This window comes from Echinops telfairi, unplaced genomic scaffold (assembly GCF_000313985.2).
Source record: "Echinops telfairi isolate 266 unplaced genomic scaffold, ASM31398v2 ScPeMD7_655;HRSCAF=1070, whole genome shotgun sequence".
Lineage (NCBI taxonomy): Eukaryota > Metazoa > Chordata > Mammalia > Afrosoricida > Tenrecidae > Echinops > Echinops telfairi.
Window position 1 is genome coordinate 22,832,635 of NW_022104553.1, and position 9,624 is coordinate 22,842,258.

The window sequence follows — 9,624 nt, forward strand, 5'->3', positions numbered from 1 at the left end:
CCAAGGGGACATTGCTCCCCAGCTGCAAAGGTCGACCAGCCTCGCCTGTGACCCAACTAATGACCTGCCCGCCCGCCCCCGCCCCCGGCCAAAAAAAGGGGGAAGGAGGGCCCAGAATCCATCTCCAGACACCTTCCTCAGGCTGCCGCTTCAACAACGCATGAAATGGGAAGGAAAACGGTGGGCCTTGGTCCAGCAGGAGGCAGGAGGCTGACTTTCCACAGCCCGGTCTCCTCCCTCCCAGCCAGCTGATGAGCCCGTGTGCCGGGCTTCCCGCTTGGGCCCGTAGGCCCTAGAGCTAACATCAGCCACTTTGGCTCCCAGGGATGGCTGGGGGACTGTACTTTCTGCTGCCCTACCCCACGCCCCTCAGTCCCCATCCCCTGTCCCCGGCTCCCCATACCACGCTGGGACCAGCTCTGTGGGGAGGGAACCCTTGTAGGATGGAGACTACCTTCCCCGGGGCTGCTGGGAGATTACCTTGAACTGCCGCAGGTCCCAGACCTTGAGGGTCCCGTCGTCCCCGCCACTGAGCAGAAAGGGCTCCCGGCGGCTCCAGCTGAGGACATTGACGTCGCCGTCGTGGGCGGCCGCTGTGGTCAGCATGCAGGCCTTGCTGGGGGCTGCCCGGATGTCCCAGATGCGAATGGAGGCGTCCGCTGAGCAGGAGGCGAACACCTGGGTTGAGGGCGGGGGCGGGGTGACCAGCTGTGCCGACCCCTGCCCTTCCCAAGACCAGGTAGCAGGGAGGCCATCACTTTGGTCAGAGCCCCGCACAGGCACCCTGTCCGTTCCTGGTGCCGAGGCAGTTCAGGTTGATTGTGCCAACCTGGCCGGTAAACACATGTGGGATTCACTGAAGGGCGGAGGGATAAATGGCTCGGTGAGCCTCGCCCTTTTAGTTCTCGGGTTTCTAGCTTTGTGATGGTCGGACCAGAGTGCAGCTGCCTTAGCCAGTTCCCTGCTTCAGCTGGTAAGGCTCACTTACTGCGAGACATCCCGGAGGCCACATGGACCTACCCCGATGCAGCCCTGGGGTGCTGGAGCAGCCGTGTGGAGACCCCTGCCAGCGCTGAGATGCTTACACGTTCATTGATTCAGCTTTCCTCCTGCAGTCGGCATCATTGCGTGTGTTTTGTGAGATGGAGGAGGACTTTGTGGATTGGTGTCGGACATAGGGGCTAATGTCGGACTTGTGAGCTTGGACAGCACTGGGTTGGGATGCTTTCTTGATGTGTACTTACCCTTTATATAAAACTCTCTTATCGTATGACCTTCTGTGGATTTGTTTCCCTAGTTTACCCAGACTCACACCCCCCTCCCTCAGCCCAGGAGTCCAGGCCCCTCACCGTGTCCTCGGTTGGTGACCACTGCAGGTCCTCCACGGAGCGAATGTGGCCTGAGAAGGGCCGCTGGTCCACTTGCCAGGAGCCGCCCTCCTTGGGGGTCCAGAGGTGGATGTTTTTCTGGCAGTCACCGGTCAGCAGGCGGCCTGGGGAGGGGAATCGGGAGCCCACCTTGTCCCCTTGCCCATAGCAACCCACCCCGCTCGGCCTCCTCCTCCACGGTCCCAGGCGCGCCCCAGGGCCTCACCGGGCACCCGCGGGGACCAATCCAGGGCGAAGCCCTCGCCCATGTGGCCGGCGAACGCGAAGACGGGCTTCACGCGAGCCTGCTCCTCCCGCAGGAAGGTTGCCAGGGCCTGCGGGTCGTCCACCACCTGCAGCAGCCGCCGCAGCGCGAACACCTCCACCTGGCCTTTCTCGGACCACACCGCTGCCATGGGCTCCTCACCCAGCCAGGACACCTGTGGGAACCGGGGCATGGGAAGAGGTCCCTCGGGCCCTCCCACCCCGGCTGGGACCGCTTCCAGAGATCTCCATGACCTCCTTGGAGGTTTGAACCGCCAGCCTCTCAGCTAACAGTTGAGTCCAGCACCGTGGACACCACCCAGGAACAGCGCCTCCAAGCTTCACAGGAACACCTCTTCCCCCCCACCCTTGCCTGCTGCTGGGCAAATCCCACCCATGGTGACCCCTCAGATTGCCTGCCGAGTGGAACTGTGGCCCGTGGGCTTGGGGGGCTGGGTCACACCCAGGGCAAACGCTGGCCTCCTAACGGAAAGGGTGGCTGCCTGAACCCCTGGCCCCCACCACCCCCAGAGGTGCCGAGGAAGAGAGGCCTGGCACTTGGCTCCCAGGTCACAGGTCTTGAGAGCGCTATGGGGCAGTCGCCCGGCAGGGTCACCACCAGGGGGAGCCAACTTCCCAAACCAAACCAGACTCACAGCCATCAGTGAGCGATGCTAACTCACAGATGCCAACTCACAGCGACCCTACAGGGCAGGGTAGGAACGGCCCCCCCCACCCCCCCATGGGTTCCAGAGACTCTGACTCTCCCCCGAATCAACGATAACCAAACTGCCTGCCACCGTGTCCCTCCTGATGTCCAGTGACCCTGTAGAACTGCCCCTGTGAGTTCCCGACATTACGGGAGCAGAATATGAATATGGAATTGACCCCACAACTCTTCTTGATACGATTGAACAGTTGAATTGTGTCATCTGTAGATGAAATGCTAACAAAACGGTAAAACACAATTACTTTAAAAAAAAAGAGAGAAAGCCTTCTCTTCCTCCCTCGGAGTGGCTGGTGGTTTTGAACTGCCGACCATGCATCGTGCAGCCTGACCACAACCAAGCCTGTGCAGTCGACCACACGGCGGGTATGAACTTTTATGGAAGCTGGTCACCAGGCCTTTCCTCTGCGGCACCACCATGCCGGTCTGCACCGCGGATCTCTAGGCTGGCCGCACAGCACATGAGAAGTCTATGCCACCCTGGGGCCTGTGTCCCGACTGCTGCTGTGGACCTCATCCCTAGATTCCTGGGACAGCCCCTGCTCCCCTTGACTGTCCTCCTGTCCATCTCCCTGCAGCAATGCTCCATACAGCCACCAGAGGGAGCCCCTTGAAAACACAAGGTCAGGCTGGCCCGGCCGCGTTGCTAAACCGTCCACTCCAAACCAAACTGCCATCAAGGCTCACAGCGACCCTATAGGACTGACTAGAACCGCTCCGGGGGGATCTCCACACCCGTAATGCTTTACAGGAGCAGACAGCCTCCTCTTTCTCCTGCGGGGCGGTTGGTGGCTTCAAACTGCTGGCTCTGTGGTTTGCTGTCCAGTGCGTCACCATGACGCCGCCTGGGGCTCGTGGCTAAGCCTGCCAATGGCTCCCTATTAGTCCCAGAGGAAAAGCCCCCAATGGGGCCACCACATCCACTCCAGCTCCCAGAAACCCTACAGGAGAGGGTAGGATCTGCCTTTGGGTTTCCGAGGCGGGCAATCTCCCTGAGGGCAGACTGCCTCCTGCTCACCTCCCTGCAGAACCGGCAGGGGCCGAGGACAGGAGCCACACCAAGCCCAGACCCTTGCCGCCCGGTCGATCCCAACTCTGAGCAACCCATTTGTGGGGTTCCCCGGATTACGAATCACTCCCAGAGCAGCGGGCCTCATCTTTCGCCCCAGGGGCAGCTGCTGGGTTTGAACCACAGACCTGGTGGTCCAGAGCCCCACGCCCAGCCCGCAGAGCCTGAAGTCTGGCAGTGCCACATTCTGACACAGATGACGCACATCCTGTAGGCTCTGCGGACCTTGAGACCCACTGTGCCACTTGTTTCCTGTGCAGGCCAAACACGTTTGCTCGTTACATGAGTGAGCGGCGACTGGTAGCGTGAGCTGTGGGTCAAGTGCTGATCTAACTGCTGCTCCCACATGGTTTTGTGCTCACACCGACTCGAGCAGATTTTACCACTCCAAAATACACACGGGGACCTCGACAGCCTACCACGGGCCCCGAGTAGGAGAACACGCAGGCTGCATTGCAATGGGGGCCATCCCAAGAGCTGCCTGCGGCTCTACTTAATCCTCGCGTCTGCCCCGGGCGGCGGTGTTTTCTTGCATGCTGTTTTACGGAGAGAGAAAACCCAGAGTGTGAAGACACAGCTTCCCGGCTTCAAACAGCACCTGTTGTCTACGGGGTGGCCCGTGGACTCCTCGGTAGAACTGTTTTCTCGGCCGCTGTCCGTCCGAGCAGAAGCAGATGGCCCGGACAGTCTGCTGCTCTGCCAAGACGGCCTCACTCACTGTAACCAGGGCTGTCACGCGGATTCTGAGGCCTGGCACTCCCAGGCGCCCATCGCGGCAGGACCGTGGCTCCAGAGGGCTCTTGGGGCTTTTTTGCAACTCGATTGCCCGGCCTTTCTTGGTGGCGTGGTGGTAACTTAATGCTGGGCTGCTAACCGCAAGGTCGGCGCCTAAAACCACCAGCTGCTCCCCGGGACTCCTGTACACAGTTAGTCTTGGAAACTCACGGGGGCAGCGCTGCCCTGTCTTACGTGGTCGCTATGAGTTGCCATCCACTCGACAGCAGCGAGTTTTGGGTGGCCTCGCCCAGGGACTCCTCAGAAAATGACAGTAGCTCTTCCCGCTGACACTTCAACTCCCGAGGCCGGTGCAATCCACAGCAACCCTACGGGGTGGAAGAGAACTGCCCGGAGACGGTGTGTATTTCCCGAGACTGGACACTTTATGAAACGCTAGTGGCGCAGTTCTCCACCGCCTTGTAGAGTCGCCGAGTCTGGTTTTGCCTTTTTTGAGTGGCGTAGTAGTTACGCATTGGGCTGCTAATGACCAGGCCAGCAGTTCGAAACCAGCCACTCCATGGGAGACAGATGGGACTTCCTACTCCCTTAAGGAGCTAAGACAGTCCTGGAAACTCACAGGGGGGCACTTCTACCCTGTCCTATAAGGTCGCTATGGTTGCAATCGACTCGATGGCAGTGAGCTTGGTTTTGATAAAACCTCTGTGGGAGCAGAAAACCTCCATCGTTCTCCTGAGCCACATGGCAGCCGTTGATGGACCTGACTGCCGACCTTTTAGTTGGCAGCCCAACTTATAACCAACAGTGCCTCCAGGGCTCCTACTGTCCCAGTTCTCACTGCTACGGAGGCCGTTCTGATGGCTCATAGTGACCCGACAGGACAGAACGGCCCTGGTGGGTTTCTGAGGCTGTAACTCTTCATGGGAATAGAAAGCCTCCTCTTTCTCCTGAGGAGCAGCTGGTTAGAACTACCGACCTCGGGGTTAGCAGCCCAATGTGTAATCCACACATGAGAGGCCCCGCGATACAGCGGTCAGGAGCTCCATTGTTAACGGAAAGGCTGGTGGTTCAAAGCCACCAGCCGCTCCAAGAGAGGAAGGTGCAGTAGTCTGCTTCTACAAAGATTACAGTCCTGGAGACCCGATGGGTCAGATATGCTGACCTTTCAGGTCACTATGAGCCAGAGCCAACTTGATGGCCAAGAGGAGGTATGGACACAGGGCAGGGGGCGTTCAGAGACCACAGCAGGCACGTGAGGCTATCTGTACCCGGACTCTGTTGATGCCGCCGTAGTGGGGCACCATGGCCAACTCCAGTTGAGGTTTTTTCTCATCTTCATCCTCTTCATCTTCCTCCTCCTCTTCATCGCTGCCTTCTGAGGGTGGGGGCTTTGTCCCATGTAGGTTGTGCATCCGAAGGATCATCAGTCTGGGAGAAAGCACGGGGCGAGGCACTGGGTGTCGGGGTCCGGAGGGGGAGGGGACCCCAAACTCCTGGGTGCCGAGGGCAGGAGGGGCTGGGGGGGGCTCAGATGCTTGCTCCTGGGAAAGCCTCGGGCCTCACCTGTTGCTCTGGGCGCTGTCGGCCTGGGTCCCTGCGCACAGGTAAAGGGAAAGCGGGAGTTCCGTCCGGTTGTCTCCCTGGTGATCTCGGACAATGTCGAAGCTGAGACAGGGGGCACCTAGGGAACGGAAGGAAACGGGGGACCCCTCAAGACCCATTTCCCTCTCTGTCAGATGAGGAGTGGGTTCCCGCGCACAGCGATCCCATGCGCAACACGAGAGCCTGCCCGGTCCTAAGCTATCCTCCCACTTGCTGCAGCCACTGTCAATTCCCTCGTTGAGGGCCTTCGTCTGTTGCGCTGACCCCTCAACTCTCCACGTAGGACCCTCTGTTAGAGCCACGTCTGTACGTCCAGGGAGTACCTTAAGTCAAGGGCCTGTCATTCCAGTGCCCGCCTGCCCCAGCCCCCGGGGTCCCGGACCTCAGTCCTACCGGTCTGCGCTCGGTGGTACAACACGTAGGCCTCCTCGTCCATGACCAGCTCTTCCCCTTCGCGCAGCGGCGGTCCCCGGCCGGGCACATAGACCTGCCCCGGCTCCTCGGCTCGGCCGTCGCCGGAAGCAGCCTCCATGGGCTCCTCGCTTTCACATGTGCGCGCCCGGCCCTTGCGCGCTGCCATCTTCAAACCCTCTCCTGGTCGGCGCGGGGTGAGCGCGTCACTTCCGGTTTGTGGATCACACGCTCGAAGGCCCACCCCCTCAGGGCGGTTACCCTGGGAACCGCCCCACCAATGAGAGTCTGCGGCGGGGGAGGGGCAAGGAAAAGAAAGGGGACCACGGCTGGCTGAGCGCGAGAGGCGTTGCGGACGGGAAGAAACTACAACTCCCGCGTGACCTTGCTTCCTGCACGACCTCCTGGGAATTATAGTTTACTGGAGGTCGGCTTCCCCAGTGCCTAGAGGAGCGCTGAGCCGACTCCATCTTTCACCTTTGATCGCCAATGCTGTCTTTCCACCTCATTAATTATTCATAGCATGCAAATACACGCTCTAACTGACAAGAAGGCTCAGATTTCTCCTCCCTGAGGACCCGTAAAGCCTGTTTCTTTTCCCCCTCTGTTATGAAGGCTTTAATTTATTTCAGTAGCCTTCAGCGTAGACAAGATAATGTATATAAGTTAGTTGGCTGAATTTACCCTAGGGGCAGTGACTTGGTTAACCAGACGTTCACACTGCGGTTATGGTCTTAACCAAACCAATTCTGTTTCCCCCTCCCAGTCAATTCTGACTCACAGTGACCCTATAGGACAGAGTAGAAATGTCCCATACGATTGCCAAGAGGGTACTTACTCTTTAGACTGGCATAGTGGTTTACGCCTGGGCTGTTCGCAACAAGATGAGCAGTTCGAAACTACCAGCTGCCCCATGGGGAAAAGATGAGGCTTTCTGTTCCCATAAAGATTTCGTTTTGAAACGATTACAAGGATCTACATATAACCTACTCCCTGAGGGATGGAACAGAAAAGTGGGTGAAGGGAGACGTCGGATAGTGTAAGATATGACAAAATAATAGTTTATAAATTATCAAGGGTTCCTGAGGGAGGGGACAACGGGGAGGGAGGGGGAAAATGAAGAACTGAAACCAGACTCAAGCAGAAAGCAACTGCTTTGAGAATGATGATGGCAACAATTGTACCAATGTGCTTGACACCATGGATGGATGGATGGATTGTGCTAAGCCGTTGTACGAGCCCCCAATAAATGATTTAAAAAAAAAAAGATTTCGTTTTGGAAACCCACAGGAGCAGTTCTACCCGGCCCTATAGGGTTGCTCTGAAATGGAATCAACTGGATGGCAGTGGATGTGGTTTAGAGCAGCAGGCGGGTTCAAACCCCTGAGCTTTCTTTTCAAAGCCAAGTGTTTTAAGCACTAGGCCACCAGGGCTCCTTCAATGTTCTTTTCAAAAAAAGAAAAACAAAACCCCCACGGAACCATTACCCTGAGTCAATTCTGACCCCATTGGGCAGACTAGAAATGCCCCAGAGGGTTTCCAAGGCTGCATTATGGAAAGGGGTGGTCACATCTTTCCCTCGCAGGGCCCCTGCTGTCCCCTTCTTAGCAGCCCAGCTCTTAACTACTGAGCCATGCACTTAATCAGGAAGCCCACGCCTCTCGAGGCAGCTATTACAAGTGCTTCGGCTTGCTGTCTTCCCATCAGCACCAGAGGTTTGGCTAATTGGCATAATGAAGTGTTAGTAATAGGTTCTCGTCCTTGTCTTTGGTGAGAGGAAGGCATTCATGATGTGTGGATCCACTGGAATCTTATCAGATACTCGGTCTCACGTGCCTGAGGGGGACATGAGCCCGAAGAATTAAACTCTGGGTTTGATCACAAAATGTATTGTGTTCTGAATCCCTCTCAGCTCTCACAGGGTCTCTGCCCTCCTCTCCCGGGACCTCTGCCCACCTGGATCTCTGTCCCCTTTCCTCTGTGGGCCTATTTCCCCTCTGGATTTCTGTCCCTGTTTCTGTGGGACTCCCTCTCTGTGGGTCTATTGAGCGTCCTTTCATATAGGTGTGTCTTCTGAGCATCTCTCTGGTCTCTGTCCACCCCCTCCCGAGTGAGTCCTCCTCTCTGGGTTTCTGTGCCCCCACCCCCTGCCAGTGTTGTTCCTCACTCGGAGTCTCTAGCCCCCTTTCTCTCTGTGTCTCTGTCCCCCTCTAGGTCCCTGCCCCATTTTCTGTCCCTTCTCTATGCCCCCCCCCCACCTTCTCTATTCCCCTCCCTCTCTGGGTTTCTGTCTCTCACTTTCCAGTCTCTATCTCTGACCCCCCCCCCTTTTAGTTTTCTATCCCTTACTTCTAGAGATCTCTTTATCCCGTCCGCTCCCCTGCAGGTTTCTATCACGTTGTTCTAGGTGGTCCTCTCTCTGGTCTCTGTCCCCCTCCGTGGCTTCGAGTACACTCCGTTCCTTCTCCAAGTCTCTTTCCGTGCCATGTTCCTCAGTGGGGTTTTCCGATTTGTTTCCTCCGGAATATTTGGAGGAGGGGAGAGACACACGCGGAGGCGTTAAAAACATCGTTTATTCCAAACACTGCGATGTGGGGCAGGGGAGCGGGAAAGGAGGTGGGGGGTCAAGTGTGGACGCCTAGCCCCTCCTCTCCTCCGCCCAGCCCCAGACCCGGCTGGGACCCCAGGCAGAGGAGGCTTTGGGGGGTGTCTGCTGGACCACCACTGCAGGGTCTTGGAAAGGATGTCGTTGGGGGGCTCTGGGGTAATGGGGAGGTGTGGCCTGGTGGGAAGTTTGGGCCTGAGGGAAGGTGGGGTCCCAGCTTAGGGAGGGGGCTAGGGGAGAAGGCGGGGCTTCCGTTCGGGGCGTGTCCTAGAAAACAGTTGGGGAGAGTGATCCAGGGGGGAAATGGGCAGGAGGGAGGTGTCCGTTTAGCGTCAGGGGTCACAGTCTGGTCGGGGCACAGTCTGGGGCTCGGGTCACAGTTTGGGGCCGGGGGTCACAGTCTAGGGTCGGGGGTGGGGTGGTGGGGTGGTGGCTTCCATGTGGCGTGTGGCGTATGGCGGGGCCAAGGTCTGGGGTCACAGTTTGGCGAACGCGTCGTCGTCGTCTCACAGTTTTGAGTCCCAAAGGGTGATAGGTTAAAAACGAGCTCCCCGGAGGCGCGCGGCTGGGGCCGGGGGGCTGCACAGTGATGTGAGGACCACCTCCGGGGCGTGGGGGAGGGCGCGGCCAGGGAGACCTGTCTCTCCCCCATCTCCCGCCCCACCTGGCGACGTTAAAAAGCCCTTGTCGGGTTTAAAAAAAGTTCCGGTGGGCTCTGCGAGCCCCGCCCCCTCGCTCGCAAGAGTGAGTTGGGGGGAGCCAGGCCCCCCTCCGGCTCCCGGTTCCCCCCAAGCCAGGGGCTCGGGGCTCGGGCTCCGGGCGGGGTCCAGTGCTGCGTCTTGCC

At 58.4% G+C, this 9,624-nt stretch overlaps 2 protein-coding genes across 2 annotated transcripts in view; both read right to left on the bottom strand.

The window, feature by feature from the left end:
- GRWD1 (glutamate rich WD repeat containing 1) overlaps positions 1-6,344 on the bottom strand; it is a 7,474-nt gene extending 1,130 nt beyond the window's left edge. Inside the window, exons 1-6 of the mRNA XM_004710412.2 lie at positions 6,158-6,344; positions 5,726-5,843; positions 5,431-5,590; positions 1,594-1,807; positions 1,350-1,492; positions 481-678 (exon numbers count right to left, since the gene is read on the bottom strand). Of these exons, the coding sequence (XP_004710469.1) occupies positions 481-678; positions 1,350-1,492; positions 1,594-1,807; positions 5,431-5,590; positions 5,726-5,843; positions 6,158-6,344 (1,020 nt within the window). The remainder of the gene's footprint in view (positions 1-480; positions 679-1,349; positions 1,493-1,593; positions 1,808-5,430; positions 5,591-5,725; positions 5,844-6,157) is intronic.
- Positions 6,345-9,010: 2,666 nt separating this feature from the next.
- Positions 9,011-9,624, bottom strand: part of GRIN2D (glutamate ionotropic receptor NMDA type subunit 2D) — a 43,279-nt gene continuing 42,665 nt past the window's right edge. Inside the window, exon 9 of the mRNA XM_004710635.1 lies at positions 9,011-9,047. Coding sequence (XP_004710692.1) covers positions 9,011-9,047 — 37 coding nt within the window. The remainder of the gene's footprint in view (positions 9,048-9,624) is intronic.